Source organism: Lampetra fluviatilis, unplaced genomic scaffold, assembly GCF_964198595.1.
Source record: "Lampetra fluviatilis unplaced genomic scaffold, kcLamFluv1.1 SCAFFOLD_217, whole genome shotgun sequence".
In the NCBI taxonomy this organism is placed as follows: Eukaryota; Metazoa; Chordata; class Hyperoartia; order Petromyzontiformes; family Petromyzontidae; genus Lampetra; species Lampetra fluviatilis.
The window spans coordinates 53,583-76,781 of record NW_027621821.1 but is presented as its reverse complement, the minus strand read 5'-3'; the positions used below and the strand labels follow the sequence as shown (position 1 = coordinate 76,781).

Below are 23,199 nucleotides of genomic sequence, written 5' to 3'. Positions count from 1 at the left end.
ACACTATACACTACACGATACACTACACTATACACTACACTACATTATACACTACACTATACACTACACTATACACTACACTATACACTACTACACTATACACTACACTATGCACTACACTATACACTACACTACACACTACACTATACACTACACTATACACTACACTATACACTACACTATACACTACACGATACACTACACTATACACTACACTATACACTACACTACACTATACACTACACTATACACTACACTAATAACTACACGATACACTACACTATACACTACACTATACACTGCACTACACTATACACTACACTATACACTACACTATACACTACACTATACACTACACTATACACTACACTACACTATACACTACACTATACACTACACTATACACTACACTATACACTACACTATACACTACACTATACACTACACACTACACTATACACTACACTACACTATACACTACACTATACACTATACACTACACTATACACTACACTATACACTACACTATACACTACACACTACACTATACACTACACTATACACTACACTACACTATACACTACACACTACACTATACACTACACTATACACTACACTATACACTACACTATACACTACTACACTATACACTACACTATACACTACACTATACACTACACTATACACTACTACACTATACACTACACTATACACTATACACTACACTATACACTACACTATACACTATATACTATACTATACACTACACTATACACTATACACTACACTATACACTACACTATACACTATACACTACACTATACACTACACTATACACTATACACTACACTATACACTACACTATACACTACACTATACACTACACTATACACTACACTACACACTACACTATACACTACACTATACACTACACTATACACTACACTATACACTACACTATACACTGCATTATACACTACACTATACACTACACTATACACTACTATACACTACACTATACACTACACTATACACTACACTATACACTGCATTATACACTACACTATACACTGCATTATACACTACACTATACACTACACTATACACTACACTATACACTACACTATACACTACACTATACACTACATTATACAATACACTATATACTACACTATACACTACTATACACTACACTATACACTACTATACACTACTATACACTACACTATACACTACACTATACACTACACTATACACTACACTATACACTACACTATACACTACACTATACACTACACTATACACTACACTACACACTACACTATACACTACACTATACACTACACTATACACTATACTATACACTACACTATACACTACACTATACACTATACTACACACTGCACTATACACTACACTATACACTACACTATACACTGCACTATACACTACACTATACACTACACTATACACTACACTATACACTACACTATACACTATACACTACACTATACACTACACTATACACTACACTGTACACTACACTGTACACTACACTATACACTACACTGCACACTACACTGCACACTACACTATACACTACACTATACACTACACTGTACACTACACTATACACTACACTATACACTACACTGCACACTACACTATACACTACACTATACACTACACTATACACTACACTGTACACTACACTATACACTACACTATACACTACACTGCACACTACACTATACACTACACTATACACTACACTATACACTACACTATACACTTCACTATACACTACACTATACACTACACTGCACACTACACTGCACACTACACTATACACTACACTATACACTACACTATACACTACACTATACACTTCACTATACACTACACTACACACTACACACTACACTATACACTACACTGTACACTACACTATACACTACACTATACACTACACTACACACTACACACTACACTGTACACTACACTGTACACTACACTATACACTACACTATACACTACACTATACACTACACTATACACTACACTATACACTACACTACACACTACACTATACACTACACTGCACACTACACTATACACTACACTATACACTACACTGTACACTACACTGTACACTACACTATACACTACACTATACACTACACTGTACACTACACTATACACTACATTATACACTACACTATACACTACACTATACACTACACTATACACTACACTATACACTACACTATACACTACACTATACACTACACTATACACTACACTATACACTACATTATACACTACACTATACACTACACTATACACTACATTATACACTACACTATACACTACACTATACACTACACTATACACTACACTATACACTACATTATACACTACACTATACACTACACTATACACTACACTATACACTACACTACACACTACACACTACACTGTACACTACACTGTACACTACACTATACACTACACTATACACTACACTATACACTACACTATACACTACACTATACACTACACTATACACTACACTACACACTACACTATACACTACACTGCACACTACACTATACACTACACTATACACTACACTGTACACTACACTGTACACTACACTATACACTACACTATACACTACACTGTACACTACACTATACACTACATTATACACTACACTATACACTACACTATACACTACACTATACACTACACTATACACTACACTGTACACTACACTATACACTACACTATACACTACACTATACACTACACTGTACACTACACTGTACACTACACTGTACACTACACTATACACTACACTGTACACTACACTGTACACTACACTATACACTACACTATACACTATACACTACACTATACACTACACTGTACACTACACTATACACTACACTATACACTACACTATACACTATACACTACACTATACACTACACTATACACTATACTATACACTACACTATACACTATACACTATACACTACACTATACACTACACTATACACTACACTATACACTATACACTACACTATACACTACACTATACACTATACACTACACTATACACTACACTATACACTCTACACTACACTATACACTACACTGTACACTACACTATACACTATACACTACACTATACACTACACTATACACTACACTATACACTACACTATACACTACACTGTACACTACACTGCACACTACACTATACACTACACTACACTATACACTACACTATACACTACACTATACACTATACACTACACTATACACTACACTATACACTACACTATACACTATACACTACACTATACACTACACTATACACTATACACTACACTTTACACTACACTGTACACTACACTATACACTACACTATACACTACACTATACACTACACTATACACTACACTATACACTACACTATACACTACACTATACACTACACTATACACTACACTATGCACTACACTATACACTACACTATACACTACACTATACACTACACTATACACTACACTATACACTACACTATACACTATACTATGCACTACACTATGCACTACACTATGCACTACACTATGCACTACACTATACACTACACTATACACTACACTATACACTACACTATACACTACACTACACTATACACTACACTATACACTACACTATACACTACAATATACACTACACTTTACACTACACTATACACTACACTATACACTACACTATACACTACATTATACACTATACTATACACTATACACTACACTATACACTGCACTATACACTACACTATACACTACACTATACACTACACTATACACTACTATACACTACACTATACACTACACTATACACTACACTATACACTACACTATACACTACACTATACACTACACTATACACTACACTACACACTACACTATACACTACACTATACACTACACTATACACTACACTGCACACTACACTACACACTACACTATACACTACACTATACACTACACTATACACTACACTATACACTACACTATACACTGCACTACACACTACTCTATACACTACACTATACATTACACTACACTATACACTACACTATACACTACACTATACATTACACTACACTATACACTACACTATACACTACACTATACACTGCACTACACACTACTCTATACACTACACTATACATTACACTACACTATACACTACACTATACACTACACTATACACTACACTGTACACTACACTATACACTACACTATACACTACACTACACACTACACTACACACTACACTATACACTACACTGTACACTACACTATACACTACACTATACACTACACTATACACTACACACTACACTATACACTACACTATACACTACACTATACACTACACTATACACTACACTGTACACTACACTGCACACTACACTATACACTACACTATACACTACACTATACACTACACTATACACTACACTACACACTACACTATACACTACACTATACACTACACTATACACTACACTATACACTACAATATACACTACACTTTACACTACACTATACACTACACTATACACTACACTATACACTACATTATACACTATACTATACACTATACACTACACTATACACTGCACTATACACTACACTATACACTACACTATACACTACACTATACACTACTATACACTACACTATACACTACACTATACACTACACTATACACTACACTATACACTACACTATACACTACACTATACACTACACTACACACTACACTATACACTACACTATACACTACACTATACACTACACTGCACACTACACTACACACTACACTATACACTACACTATACACTACACTATACACTACACTATACACTACACTATACACTGCACTACACACTACTCTATACACTACACTATACATTACACTACACTATACACTACACTATACACTACACTATACATTACACTACACTATACACTACACTATACACTACACTATACACTGCACTACACACTACTCTATACACTACACTATACATTACACTACACTATACACTACACTATACAATACACTATACACTACACTGTACACTACACTATACACTACACTATACACTACACTACACACTACACTACACACTACACTATACACTACACTGTACACTACACTATACACTACACTATACACTACACTATACACTACACACTACACTATACACTACACTATACACTACACTATACACTACACTATACACTACACTGTACACTACACTGCACACTACACTATACACTACACTATACACTACACTATACACTACACTATACACTACACTACACACTACACTATACACTACACTATACACTACACTATACACTACACTATACACTACACACTACACTATACACTACACTATACACTACACTATACACTACACACTACACTATACACTACACTATACACTACACTATACACTATACACTACACTATACACTACACTATACACTACACTACACACTACACTATACACTACACTACACACTACACTACACACTACACTACACACTACACTATACACTGCACTATACACTACACTACACACTACACTATACACTACACTACACACTACACTACACTATACACTACACTATACACTACACTATACACTACACACTACACTATACACTACACTATACACTATACACTACACTATACACTGCACTATACACTACACTATACACTATACACTACACTATACACTACACTATACACTGCACTATACACTACACTATACACTATACACTACACTATACACTACACTATACACTATACACTACACTATACACTACACACTACACTATACACTACACTATACACTACACTATACACTATACACTACACTATACACTACACTATACACTACACTATACACTACACTGCACACTACACTATACACTACACTATACACTGCACTATACACTACACTATACACTACACTATACACTACACTATACACTACACTATACGCTACACTACACACTACACTATACACTACACTATACACTACACTATACACTACACTATACACTACACTATACACTGCACTATACACTACACTATACACTACACTATACACTACACTATACACTACACTATACACTACACTATACACTACACTATACACTACACTATACACTACACTATACACTACACTATACACTACACTATACACTACACTATACACTACACTATACACTACACTATACACTACACTATACACTACACTATACACTACACTATACACTACACTATACACTACACTATACACTGCACTATACACTACACTATACACTACACTATACACTACACTATACACTACACTATACACTACACTATACACTATACACTATACACTACACTATACACTACACTATACACTACACTGTACACTGCACTATACACTACACTATACACTACACACTACACTATACACTACACTATACACTACACTATACACTACACTATACACTGCACTATACACTACACTATACACTATACACTGCACTATACACTACACTATACACTACACACTACACTATACACTACACTATACACTACACTATACACTACACTATACACTGCACTATACACTATACACTACACTATACACTACACTATACACTACACTATACACTACACTATACACTACACTGTACACTATACTATACACTACACTATACACTACACTACACACTACACTACACTATACACTACACTATACACTATACACTACACTATACACTACACTATACACTACACTGCACACTACACTATACACTACACTACACACTACACTACACTATACACTACACTATACACTATACACTACACTATACACTACACTATACACTACACTGTACACTACACTGCACACTACACTATACACTACACTATACACTGCACTATACACTGCACTATACACTACACTATACACTATACACTACACTATACACTACACTATACACTACACTGTACACTACACTGCACACTACACTATACACTACACTATACACTACACTATACACTACACTACACACTACACTATACACTACACTATACACTACACTATACACTACACTACACACTACACTACACTATACACTACACTATACACTACACTATACACTACACTATGCACTACACTATACACTACACTATACACTACACTACACTATACACTACACTATACACTACACTACACTATACACTACACTATACACTACACTATACACTACACTACACTATACACTACACTACACACTACACTACACTATACACTACACTATACACTACACTATACACTACACTATGCACTACACTATACACTACACTACACACTACACTACACTATACACTACACTATACACTACAACTACACACTACACTACACTATACACTACACTATACACTACACTACACTATACACTACACTATACACTACACTATACACTACACTATACACTATACACTACACTATACACTACACTATACACTATACACTACACTATACACTACACTATACACTACACTACACTATACACTACACTATACACTACACTATACACTACACTATACACTGCACTATACACTATACACTACACTATACACTACACTATACACTACACTATACACTACACTATACACTACACTATACACTACACTATACACTACACTATACACTACACTACACACTACACTATACACTACACTATACACTACACTATACACTACACTACACACTACACTACACACTACACTACACACTACACTACACACTACACTATACACTACACTATACACTACACACTACACTACACACTACACTACACACTACACTATACACTACACTATACACTACACTATACACTACACTATACACTACACTATACACTACACTATACACTACACTACACACTACACTACACACTACACTACACACTACACTACACACTACACTATACACTACACTATACACTACACTATACACTACACTATACACTACACTACACACTACACTACACACTACACTACACACTACACTACACACTACACTATACACTACACTATACACTACACTATACTATACACTACACTACACACTACACTACACACTACACTATACACTACACTATACACTACACTATACACTACACTATACACTACACTATACACTACACTACACACTGCACTATACACTGCACTATACACTACACTATACACTACACTACACTATACACTACACTATACACTACACTATACACTACACTATGCACTACACTATGCACTACACTATGCACTACACTATACACTACACTATACACTACACTATACACTACACTATACACTACACTATACACTACACTATACACTACACTGTACACTACACTGCACACTACACTATACACTACACTATACACTACACTATACACTACACTACACACTACACTACACACTACACTACACACTACACTATACACTACACTACACACTACACTATACACTACACTATACACTACACTATACACTACACACTACACTATACACTACACTATACACTACACTATACACTACACTACACACTACACTACACACTACACTATACACTACACTATACACTACACTATACACTACACTATACACTACACTATACACTACACTATACACTACACTACACACTACACTATACACTACACTATACACTACACTATACACTACACTATACACTACACTATACACTACACTACACACTACACTATACACTACACTATACACTACACTATACACTACACTATACACTACACTATACACTACACTATACACTACACTATACACTACACTATGCACTACACTATGCACTACACTATGCACTACACTATACACTACACTATACACTACACTATACACTACACTATACACTACACTATACACTACACTATACACTATACACTACACTATACACTACACTGTACACTACACTGCACACTACACTATACACTACACTATACACTACACTATACACTACACTATACACTACACTATACACTACACTACACACTACACTATACACTACACTATACACTACACTATACACTACACTATACACTACACACTACACTACACACTACACTATACACTACACTATACACTACACTATACACTACACTACACACTACACTATACACTACACTATACACTACACTACACTATACACTACACTATACACTACACTATACACTACACTATACACTACACTATACACTACACTATACACTATACACTACACTATACACTACACTATACACTACACTATACACTACACTATACACTACACTATACACTATACACTACACTATACACTACACTATACACTACACTATACACTACACTATACACTACACTATACACTACACTATACACTACACTATACACTACACTATACACTACACTATACACTACACTATACACTACACTATACACTACACTATACACTACACTACACACTACACTATACACTACACTATACACTACACTATACACTACACTATACACTACACTATACACTACACTACACACTACACTACACACTACACTATACACTACACTATACACTACACTATACACTACACTACACACTACACTATACACTACACTATACACTACACTATACACTACACTATACACTACACTATACACTACACTATACACTACACTATACACTACACTACACACTACACTACACACTACACTATACACTACACTATACACTACACTATACACTACACTATACACTACACTACACACTACACTATACACTACACTACACACTACACTACACACTACACTATACACTACACTATACACTACACTATACACTACACTATACACTACACTATACACTACACTATACACTGCACTATACACTGCACTATACACTACACTATACACTACACTATACACTACACTATACACTACACTATACACTACACTACACTATACACTACACTATACACTACACTATACACTGCACTATACACTGCACTATACACTACACTATACACTACACTATACACTACACTATACACTACACTATACACTACACTACACTATACACTACACTATACACTACACTATACACTACACTATACACTACACTATACACTGCACTATACACTGCACTATACACTACACTATACACTACACTATACACTACACTATACACTACACTATACACTACACTACACTATACACTACACTATACACTACACTATACACTACACTATACACTACACTATACACTACACTATACACTACACTATACACTACACTACACACTACACTATACACTACACTATACACTACACTATACACTACACTATACACTACACTATACACTACACTATACACTACATAACTCTACAATTTTCAGTGTTTTCAGACAGAAGTTGTTATTTGCGAACAGAAGTCAGTGTTTTAAAAATGTAGTTGTGTTTTGTGTGGTGCTAGACCATGACGTTTGAAATATCATTGCAGTGAATTTGAACATTAAAAAAGCATCGTTGACAGTGAGTAGTGAGTGGGTGAGTGGGTGGATGGGTGTGTGGGTGGGTGGGTGAGTGGGTGGGTGAGTGGGTGGGTGTGTGGGTGGGTGGGTGGGTGAGTGGGTGAGTGGGTGGATGGGTGAGTGGGTGGGTGGGTGGGTGAGTGGGTGGGTGAGTGGGTGGGTGTGTGGGTGGGTGGGTGAGTGGGTGAGTGGGTGAGTGGGTGAGTGAGTGGGTGAGTGGGTGAGTGGGTGAGTGAGTGAGTGAGTAGGTGAGTGAGTGGGTGAGTGAGTGAGTGGGTTCTGTGGGTGGGTGGGTGAGTGAGTGAGTGGGTGAGTGAGTGAGTGGGTTCTGTGGGTGGGTGAGTGGGTGGGTGAGTGGGTGGGTGAGTGAGTGGGTGGATGGGTGGGTGGGTGAGTGGGTGGATGGGTGGGTGGGTGGGTGAGTGGTTGGGTGGGTGGGTGGGTGAGTGGGTGGGTGGGTGGGTGGGTGGGTGGGTGAGTGGGTGGGTGGGTGGGTGGTTGAGTGAGTGAGTGGGTGGGTGGGTGGGTGAGTGGATGGGTGGGTGAGTGGGTGGTTGGGTGGGTGGTTCGGTGGGTGAGTGGGTGGGTGAGTGGGTGGATGAGTTGGTGGGTGGGTGGGTGGGTGGGTGAGTGGGTGGGTGAGTCAGTGAGTGAGTGAGTGGGTGGGTGGGTGGGTGAGTGGGTGGGTGGGTGGGTGAGTGGGTGGATGGGTGGGTGGATGGGTGGGTGGGTGAGTGGTTGGGTGGGTGAGTGGGTGGGTGGGTGGGTGAGTGGGTGGGTGAGTGAGTGAGTGGGTGGGTGAGTGGGTGGGTGGGTGGCTGAGTGGGTGGGTGGGTGTTTGGGTGAGTGGGTGGGTGTTTGGGTGGGTGAGTGGGTGAGTGGGTGGGTGAGTGAGTGAGTGGCTGAGTGGGTGAGTGGGTGAGTGTGTGGGTGGGTGAGTGAGTGAGTGAGTGGCTGAGTGGGTGAGTGGTTGAGGTGCTGAGTGGGTGAGTGAGTGGGTGGGTGAGTGGGTGGGTGAGTGGGTGAGTGGGTGAGTGAGTGGGTAAGTGAGTGGGTGGGTGAGTGGGTGGGTGTGTGAGTGGGTGAGTGGGTGGGTGGGTGGGTGAGTGGGTGGGTGGGTGGGTGGGTGGGTGGGTGAGTGGGTGAGTGAGTGAGTGGTTGGGTGGGTGGGTGGGTGAGTGGGTGGGTGAGTGAGTCAGTGGCTGAGTGAGTGAGTGGGTGAGTGGGTGAGTGAGTGAGTGGGTGAGTGAGTGAGTGAGTGGTTGGGTGGGTGGGTGAGTGGGTGGGTGAGTGAGTGGGTGGGTGAGTGGGTGGGTGAGTGGGTGGGTGAGTGAGTGGGTGAGTGGGTGAGTGAGTGAGTGGGTGGGTGAGTGGGTGGGTGAGTGGGTGAGTGAGTGGATGCTGTGGCCAGTCACGTGACCCACTAAGAGGATTAAAGTTGCTGATTCGTTTTCTGATTAAGCCTCGGGGAGTAAGCAGTAGCAGCAGCATCATCATCAGCAGCAGCATCATCATCATCAGCAGTAGCAGCAGCAGCAGCAGCAGCATCATCATCATCAGTAGCAGCATCATCATCATCATCAACAACATCAACATCAGCAACATCAGCAGCAGCAGCAGCATCATCATCAACAACATCATCATCAACAACATCAACATCAGCAACATCAGCAGCAGCAGCAGCATCATCATCAACAACATCATCATCAACAACATCAACATCAGCATCATCATCATCAACATCATCATCATCAGCATCATCATCATCAACAACATCATCATCAGCAACATCATCATCATCATCAACATTACCATCAGTACACGATCATCATAATTCCAACACCATCAGGACCATCAACATCATCAACACCATCATCAACATCATCATCACCATCATCATCATCAACACCATCATCAACATCAAAATCACCACCATCAGCAACATCATTTCAACACCATCAACACCATCATCATCACCATCATCAGCATCATTTCAACACCATCAACACCATCAACATCATCACCATCAAAATAATTTCAACACCATCATCATCACCATCAAAATAATTTCAACACCATCATCACCATCAACATCATTACCATCATCATCATTTCAACACCATCATCACCATCAACATCATTACCATCATCATCATTTCAACACCATCATCACCATCAACATCATTACCATCATCATCATTTCAACACCATCAACACCATCATCATCACCATCATCAACATCATTTCAACACCATCATCACCATCAACATCATCACCATCAAAATAATTTCAACACCATCATCACCATCAACATCATTACCATCATCATCATTTCAACACCATCAACACCATCATCATCACCATCATCATCATCATTTCAACACCATCATCACCATCAACATCATCACCATCAAAATAATTTCAACACCATCATCACCATCAACATCATCACCATCAAAATAATTTCAACACCATCATCACCATCAACATCATTACCATCATCATCATTTCAACACCATCATCACCATCAACATCATTACCATCATCATCATTTCAACACCATCATCACCATCAACATCATCACCATCAAAATAATTTCAACACCATCATCACCATCAACATCATCACCATCATCATCATTTCAACACCATCAACACCATCATCATCACCATCAGCATCATCATCATTTCAACACCATCATCACCATCAACATCATCACCATCATCATTTCAACACCATCATCACCATCAACATCATCACCATCAAAATAATTTCAACACCATCATCACCATCAACATCATTACCATCATCATCATTTCAACACCATCAACACCATCAACATCATTACCATCATCATCATTTCAACACCATCATCACCATCAACATCATCACCATCAAAATAATTTCAACACCATCATCACCATCAACATCATCACCATCAACATCATCACCATCAAAATAATTTCAACACCATCATCACCATCAACATCATCACCATCATCATTTCAACATCATCGCTACCATCATCACCATTATTTCAAAACCATCAGCACCATCATCCACAACATCACCATCAGCAGCATCATATCAACACCATCATCACCATCAACATCATCAACATCATCATCAGCAGCATCATCATCAGCAGCATCATCATCAACTTTACCATCATCAACAGCAACATCATCATCAGCAGCAGCATCATCATCAGCATCATCATCAACATTACCATCGTCATCAGCAGCATCATCGTCATCAGCAACATCATCATCAGCAACATCAGCAGCAACATCATCATCAGCAACATCATCAGCAGGAGCATCATCATCAGCAACATCATCATCAGCAGCAGCATCATCATCAATAACATTACCATCAGCACCATCATCATCAACATCATTTCAACATCACGGTGGATGCGTCAATGTTTGCAGCGATGATGATGATGGTGGTGATGATGATGATGGCGGTGATGGTGGTGATGGTGGTGATGGAGACAGCAGTGATGGTGGGATCTGTGGGACCTCACTCAAGGTTCCATAAGGACCAGGATTTGTCTGTGAAGTTCCAGGGAGATCAGGGACCTCACCCAAAGTCCTTCAAGAATCATCCAGAACCTGACTGGAGGTCCCAGGGAGACCAGGATTTGTCTGTGAAGTTCCACGGAGATCAGGGACTTCACCCAAAGACCTTCAAGGATCATCTAGAATCTGACTGGAGGTCCCAGGAGGAGCAGGATCGGTCTGTGAAGTTCCACAGAGATCAGGGACCTCACCCAAAGTCCTTCAAGAATCATCCAGAACCTGACTGGAGGTCCCAGGGAGACCAGGATTTGTCTGTGAAGTTCCAGGGAGATCAGGGACCTCACCCAAAGTCCTTCAAGAATCATCCAGAACCTGACTGGAGGTCCCAGGGAGACCAGGATTTGTCTGTGAAGTTCCACGGAGATCAGGGACTTCACCCAAAGACCTTCAAGGATCATCTAGAATCTGACTGGAGGTCCCAGGAGGAGCAGGATCGGTCTGTGAAGTTCCACAGAGATCAGGGACCTCACCCAAAGTCCTTCAAGGATCATCTAGAACCTGACTGGAGGTCCCAGGAGGAGCAGGATTTGTCTGTGAAGTTCCACAGAGATCAGGGACTTCACCCAAAGTCCTTCAAGGATCATCTAGAACGTGACTGGAGGTCACAGGGAGACCGGGATCGGTCTGTGAAGTTCCACAGAGATCAGGGACCTCACCCAAAGTCCCTCAAGGATCATCTAGAACCTGACTGGAGGTCGCAGGGAGACCAGGATTTGTCTGTGAAGTTCCACAGAGATCAGGGACCTCACCCAAAGTCCCTCAAGAATCATCCAGAACCTGACTGGAGGTCCCAGGGAGACCAGGATTTGTCTGTGAAGTTCCAGGGGGATCAGGGACTTCACCCAAAGTCCTTCAAGGATCACCCAGAACCTGACTGGAGGTCCCAGGAGGAGCAGGATCGGTCTGTGAAGTTCCACAGAGATCAGGGACCTCACCCAAAGTCCTTCAAAGATCATCTAGAACCTGACTGGAGGTCCCAGGGAGACCAGGATTTGTCTGTGAAGTTCCAGGGAGATCAGGGACTTCACCCAAAGTCATTCAAGGATCATCTAGAACGTGACTGGAGGTCACAGGGAGACCGGGATCGGTCTGTGAAGTTCCACAGAGATCAGGGACCTCACCCAAAGTCCCTCAAGGATCATCTAGAACCTGACTGGAGGTCGCAGGGAGACCAGGATTTGTCTGTGAAGTTCCACAGAGATCAGGGACCTCACCCAAAGTCCCTCAAGAATCATCCAGAACCTGACTGGAGGTCACAGGGAGACCGGGATCGGTCTGTGAAGTTCCACAGAGATCAGGGACTTCACCCAAAGTCCCTCAAGAATCATCCAGAACCTGACTGGAGGTCACAGGGAGACCGGGATCGGTCTGTGAAGTTCCACAGAGATCAGGGACCTCACCCAAAGTCCTTCAAGGATCATCTAGAACCTGACTCGTGGTCTCAGGGAGACCAGGATTTGTCTGTGAAGTTCCAGGGAGATCAGGGACTTCACCCAAAGTCCTTCAAGGATCATCCAGAACCTGACTGGAGGTCCCAGGGAGACCAGGATTTGTCTGTGAAGTTCCACAGAGATCAGGGACTTCACCCAAAGACCTTCAAGGATCATCTAGAACCTCACTGGAGGTCCCAGGGGGATCAGGACTTGTCTGTGAAGTTCCACAGAGATCAGGAACTTCACCCAAAGTCCTTCAAGGATCCAGAACCTCACTGGAGGTCCCAGGGAGACCAGGATTTGTCTGTGAAGTTCCACAGAGATCAGGGACTTCACCCAAAGTCCTTCAAGGATCATCTAGAACCTCACTGGAGGTCCCAGGAGGAGCAGGATCGGTCTGTGAAGTTCCACAGAGATCAGGGACTTCACCCAAAGTCCTTCAATGATCATCTAGAACATGACTGGAGGTCCCAGGGAGACCAGGATTTGTCTGTGAAGTTCCACAGAGATCAGGGACTTCACCCAAAGTCCTTCAAGGATCATCCAGAACCTGACTGGAAGTCCCAGGGGGACCAGGATTTGTCTGTGAAGTTCCACAGAGATCAGGGACTTCACCCAAAGTCCTTCAAGGATCATCTAGAACCTGACTGGAGGTCCCAGGGAGACCAGGATTTGTCTGTGAAGTTCCACAGAGATCAGGGACTTCACCCAAAGTCCTTCAAGGATCATCTAGAACCTGACTGGAGGTCCCAGGGGGACCAGGATTTGTCTGTGAAGTTCCACAGAGATCAGGGACTTCATCCAAAGTCCTTCAAGGATCATCTAGAACCTCACTGGAGGTCCCAGGGAGACCAGGATTGGTCTGTGAAGTTCCGAACGCGGCGTGATCGGCCTGGTGGGTACCAGACGGAAGAGCGGCAGCCGAGATCCAAGACTCGGTGGAGGTAGGTGGTGATGGTGGTGATGGTGGTGATGATGGTGGTGGTGGTGATGGTGGTGATGGTGGTGGTGATGGTGGTGGTGATGGAGGTGATGGTGGTGGTGGTGATGATGGTGGTGGTAGTGGTGATGGTGGTGTTGATGGTGGTGATGATGGTGGTGATGATGGTGATGATTGTGGTGGTGGTGATGGTGGTGGTGATGGTGGTGATGATGGAGGTGATGGTGGTGGTGGTGATGATGGTGGTGGTAGTGGTGATGGTGGTGTTGATGGTGGTGATGGTGGTGGTGATGATGGTGATGATGGTGGTGGTGGTGGTGATGGTGGTGGTGATGGAGGTGATGGTGGTGGTGGTGGTGATGATGGTGGTGGTAGTGGTGATGGTGGTGTTGATGGCGGTGATGGTGGTGGTGATGGTGGTGGTGATGATGGTGTGTCTCTGTCTGTGTCTCTGTGTCTCTGTGTGTGTGTCTCTCTCTCTGTGTCTCTGTGTGTCTCTGTGTCTGTGTGTCTATCTGTGTGTCTCTGTGTCTCTGTCTGTGTGTGTCTCTGTGTCTCTCTCTGTGTGTCTCTCTCTGTTACTCTGTGTGTGTCTCTGTGTGTCTCTGTGTGTCTCGGTGTGTCTCTGTGTCTCTGTGTGTGTCTCTCTCTGTGTCTCTATGGGTGTCTCTGTGGGTGTCTCTGTGTGTGTCACTGTGTGTGTGTTACTGTGTGTCACTGTGTGTCACTGTGTGTGTCTCTGTGTGTGTCTCTTTGTCTCTGTGTCTCTGTGTGTGTCTCTGTGTGTGTCTCTGTGTGTGTCTCTCTGTCTCTGTGTCTCTGTGTGTGTCTCTGTGTGTGTCTCTGTGTGTGTCTCTCTGTCTCTGTGTCTCTGTGTCTCTGTGTCTCTGTGTGTGTCTCTCTGTGTGTCTCTGTGTGTGTCTCTGAGTGTCTCTGTGTGTGTCTGTGTGTCTGTGTCTCAGTGTCTCTGTGTCTGTGTCTCTCTGTGTGTGTCTCTTGTTGTGTCTCTGTCTGTCTCTGTGTGTGTCTCTGTCTGTGTCTCTGTGTGTGTGTCTCTGAGTCTCTGTGACTCTGAGTCTCTGAGTCTCTGAGTCTCTGAGTCTCTGAGTCTCTGTGAGTCTGAGTCTCTGTCTCTGAGTCTCTAAGTCTCTGAGTCTCTGTCTCTGAGTCTCTGTCTCTGAGTCTCTGAGTCTCTGAGTCTCTGAGTCTCTGAGTCTCTGTGAGTCTGAGTCTCTGTCTCTGAGTCTCTAAGTCTCTGAGTCTCTAAGTCTCTGAGTCTCTGTGACTCTGAGTCTCTGAGTCTCTGTGAGTCTGAGTCTCTGTCTCTGAGTCTCTAAGTCTCTGAGTCTCTGAGTCTCTGTGGTTCTGAGTCTCTGTGTCTCTGAGTCTCTGAGTCTATGTGACTCTGAGTCTCTGTCTCTGAGTCTCTGAGTCTCTGAGTCTCTGAGTCTCTGAGTCTCTGAGTCTCTGTGAGTCTGAGTCTCTGTCTCTGAGTCTCTGAGTCTCTGTGGTTCTGAGTCTCTGTGTCTCTGAGTCTCTGAGTCTCTGTGAGTCCCTGAGTCTCTGTGACTCTGAGTTTCTGTCTCTGTGTCTCTGTGTCTCTGTGTGTCTCTGTGTGTGTCTCTGTGTTTCTGTGTGTGTCTCTGTGTCTCTGTGTCTCTGTATCTCTGTGTGTGTGTCTCTGTGTTTCTGTGTGTGTCTCTGTGTCTCTGTCTGCGTCTCTCTCTCTGTGTCTCTGTGTGTGTCTCTGTGTCTCTGTCCGTGTCTCTCTCTGTGTCTCTGTGTGTGTCTCTGTGTGTGTCTGTGTGTGTCTCTCTGTGTGTGTCTCTGTGTCTCTGTGTGTGTCTGTGTCTCTGTGTGTCTCTGTCTCTGTGTGTCTCTGTGTCTCTGTCTCTCTGTGTGTCTCTCTCTCTCTGTGTGTCTCTCTGTCTGTGTGTGTCTCTGTGTCTCTGTGTCTCCCTCTGTCTCACTGTGTGTGTCTCTGTGTGTGTCTCTGTGTCTCTGTCCAGCCGCTCTCTCCGCCGCGACTCCACCAAGGGAGATCTCACGGAGACGGAGAGACTTCTCGACCTCGACCAGCATGACTACACCATGAGGCCCGCGTTCGCAGGTACCATCCAGAGACTCACAGAGACTCACAGAGACTCACAGAGACTCACAGAGACTCAGAGAGACTCAGAGACTCAGAGAGACTTCTCGACCTCGACCAGCATGACTACACCATGAGGCCCGCGTTCGCAGGTACCATCCAGAGACTCAGAGAGACTCACAGAGACTCACAGAGACTCACAGAGACTCAGAGACTCACAGAGACTCACAGAGACTCAGAGAGACTTCTCGACCTCGACCAGCATGACTACACCATGAGGCCCGCGTTCGCAGGTACTATCCAGAGACTCACAGAGACTCACAGAGACTCACAGAGACTCAGAGAGACTCACAGAGACTCAGAGAGACTCAGAGACTCACAGAGACTCAGAGACTCACAGAGACTTCTCGACCTCGACCAGCATGACTACACCATGAGGCCCGCGTTCGCAGGTACTATCCAGAGACTCACAGAGACTCACAGAGACTCAGAGAGACTCAGAGACTCAGAGAGACTTCTCGACCTCGACCAGCATGACTACACCATGAGGCCCGCGTTCGCAGGTACTATCCAGAGACTCACAGAGACTCACAGAGACTCACAGAGACTCAGAGAGACTCAGAGACTCAGAGAGACTCACAGAGACTCAGAGACTCACAGAGACTTCTCGACCTCGACCAGCATGACTACACCATGAGGCCCGCGTTCGCAGGTACTATCCAGAGACTCACAGAGACTCACAGAGACTCACAGAGACTCACAGAGACTCAGAGACTCACAGAGACTCAGAGACTCACAGAGACTCACTCTCTACCATCCAGAGACTCACAGAGACTCAGAGAGACTCAGAGACTCACAGAGACTCAGAGACTCACAGAGACTCAGAGACTCACAGAGACTCACAGAGACTCACAGAGACTCAGAGACTCAGAGAGACTAAGAGACTCAGAGAGACTCAGAGACTCAGAGAGACTTCTCGACCTCGACCAGCATGACTACACCATGAGGCCCGCGTTCGCAGGTACTATCCAGAGACTCACAGAGACTCACAGAGACTCAGAGACTCACAGAGACTCAGAGAGACTCAGAGACTCAGAGAGACTTCTCGACCTCGACCAGCATGACTACACCATGAGGCCCGCGTTCGCAGGTACTATCCAGAGACTCACAGAGACTCACAGAGACTCAGAGAGACTCACAGAGACTCAGAGACTCACAGAGACTCAGAGACTCACAGAGACTCACTCTCTACCATCCAGAGACTCACAGAGACTCAGAGAGACTCAGAGACTCACAGAGACTCAGAGACTCACAGAGACTCAGAGACTCACAGAGACTCACAGAGACTCACAGAGACTCAGAGACTCAGAGAGACTAAGAGACTCAGAGAGACTCAGAGACTCAGAGAGACTTCTCGACCTCGACCAGCATGACTACACCATGAGGCCCGCGTTCGCAGGTACTATCCAGAGACTCACAGAGACTCACAGAGACTCAGAGACTCACAGAGACTCAGAGAGACTCAGAGACTCAGAGAGACTTCTCGACCTCGACCAGCATGACTACACCATGAGGCCCGCGTTCGCAGGTACTATCCAGAGACTCACAGAGACTCACAGAGACTCAGAGACTCACAGAGACTCAGAGAGACTCAGAGACTCAGAGAGACTTCTCGACCTCGACCAGCATGACTACACCATGAGGCCCGCGTTCGCAGGTACTATCCAGAGACTCACAGAGACTCACAGAGACTCAGAGACTCACAGAGACTCAGAGAGACTCAGAGACTCAGAGAGACTTCTCGACCTCGACCAGCATGACTACACCATGAGGCCCGCGTTCGCAGGTACTATCCAGAGACTCACAGAGACTCACAGAGACTCAGAGACTCACAGAGACTCAGAGAGACTCAGAGACTCAGAGAGACTTCTCGACCTCGACCAACATGACTACACCATGAGGCCCGCGTTCGCAGGTACTATCCAGAGACTCACAGAGACTCACAGAGACTCACAGAGACTCACAGAGACTCAGAGACTCACAGAGAGACTCACAGAGACTCACAGACACTCAGAGAGACTCAGAGAGACTCGGAGACTCACAGAGACTCACAGAGACTCAGAGAGACTCAGAGCCTCACAAAGACTCAGATACTCACAGAGACTCACTCTCTACCATCCAGAGACTCAGAGAGACTCAGAGACTCACAGAGACTCAGAGACTCACAGAGACTCACAGAGACTCACAGAGACTCAGAGAGACTCAGAGACTCACAGAGACTCAGAGACTCACAGAGACTCACAGAGACTCACAGAGACTCAGAGAGACTAAGAGACTCAGAGAGACTCAGAGACTCAGAGAGACTTCTCGACCTCGACCAGCATGACTACACCATGAGGCCCGCGTTCGCAGGTACTATCCAGAGACTCACAGAGACTCACAGAGACTCAGAGACTCACAGAGACTCACAGAGACTCAGAGACTCAGAGAGACTTCTCGACCTCGACCAGCATGACTACACCATGAGGCCCGCGTTCGCAGGTACTATCCAGAGACTCACAGAGACTCACAGAGACTCAGAGACTCACAGAGACTCAGAGAGACTCACAGAGACTCAGAGAGACTCAGAGACTCACAGAGACTCAGAGACTCACAGAGACTCACAGAGACTCAGAGAGACTCACAGAGACTCAGAGAGACTCACAGAGACTCACAGACACTCAGAGAGACTCAGAGAGACTCAGAGACTCACAGAGACTCACAGAGACTCAGAGAGACTCAGAGCCTCACAAAGACTCAGAGACTCACAGAGACTCACTCTCTACCATCCAGAGACTCACAGAGACTCAGAGAGACTCAGAGACTCACAGAGACTCACAGAGACTCACAGAGACTCACAGAGACTTACAGAGACTCAGAGACTCACAGAGACTCAGAGACTCACAGAGACTCACAGAGACTCAGAGACTCAGAGAGACTAAGAGACTCAGAGAGACTCAGAGACTCAGAGAGACTTCTCGACCTCGACCAGCATGACTACACCATGAGGCCCGCGTTCGCAGGTACTATCCAGAGACTCACAGAGACTCACAGAGACTCAGAGACTCAGAGAGACTAAGAGACTCAGAGAGACTCAGAGACTCAGAGAGACTTCTCGACCTCGACCAGCATGACTACACCATGAGGCCCGCGTTCGCAGGTACTATCCAGAGACTCACAGAGACTCACAGAGACTCAGAGACTCACAGAGACTCAGAGAGACTCAGAGACTCAGAGAGACTTCTCGACCTCGACCAGCATGACTACACCATGAGGCCCGCGTTCGCAGGTACTATCCAGAGACTCACAGAGACTCACAGAGACTCAGAGAGACTCACAGAGACTCAGAGACTCACAGAGACTCAGAGACTCACAGAGACTCACTCTCTACCATCCAGAGACTCACAGAGACTCAGAGAGACTCAGAGACTCACAGAGACTCAGAGACTCACAGAGACTCAGAGACTCACAGAGACTCACAGAGACTCACAGAGACTCAGAGACTCAGAGAGACTAAGAGACTCAGAGAGACTCAGAGACTCAGAGAGACTTCTCGACCTCGACCAGCATGACTACACCATGAGGCCCGCGTTCGCAGGTACTATCCAGAGACTCACAGAGACTCACAGAGACTCAGAGACTCACAGAGACTCAGAGAGACTCAGAGACTCAGAGAGACTTCTCGACCTCGACCAGCATGACTACACCATGAGGCCCGCGTTCGCAGGTACTATCCAGAGACTCACAGAGACTCACAGAGACTCAGAGACTCACAGAGACTCAGAGAGACTCAGAGACTCAGAGAGACTTCTCGACCTCGACCAGCATGACTACACCATGAGGCCCGCGTTCGCAGGTACTATCCAGAGACTCACAGAGACTCACAGAGACTCAGAGACTCACAGAGACTCAGAGAGACTCAGAGACTCAGAGAGACTTCTCGACCTCGACCAGCATGACTACACCATGAGGCCCGCGTTCGCAGGTACTATCCAGAGACTCACAGAGACTCACAGAGACTCAGAGACTCACAGAGACTCAGAGAGACTCAGAGACTCAGAGAGACTTCTCGACCTCGACCAGCATGACTACACCATGAGGCCCGCGTTCGCAGGTACTATCCAGAGACTCACAGAGACTCACAGAGACTCACAGAGACTCACAGAGACTCACAGAGAGACTCACAGAGACTCACAGACACTCAGAGAGACTCAGAGAGACTCGGAGACTCACAGAGACTCACAGAGACTCAGAGAGACTCAGAGCCTCACAAAGACTCAGATACTCACAGAGACTCACTCTCTACCATCCAGAGACTCAGAGAGACTCAGAGACTCACAGAGACTCAGAGACTCACAGAGACTCACAGAGACTCACAGAGACTCAGAGAGACTCAGAGACTCACAGAGACT

The 23,199-nt window shown here is 43.7% G+C and overlaps 1 protein-coding gene across 1 annotated transcript in view; it reads left to right on the top strand.

Moving 5' to 3' along the window:
* The first annotated feature begins 10,647 nt into the window (after positions 1–10,647).
* The window catches only part of LOC144955738 (gamma-aminobutyric acid receptor subunit rho-2-like), a 52,586-nt gene continuing 40,034 nt past the window's right edge, over positions 10,648–23,199 (top strand). The window contains exons 1-2 of the mRNA XM_078885882.1: positions 10,648–10,652; positions 18,669–18,769. Of these exons, the coding sequence (XP_078742008.1) occupies positions 10,648–10,652; positions 18,669–18,769 (106 nt within the window). The remainder of the gene's footprint in view (positions 10,653–18,668; positions 18,770–23,199) is intronic.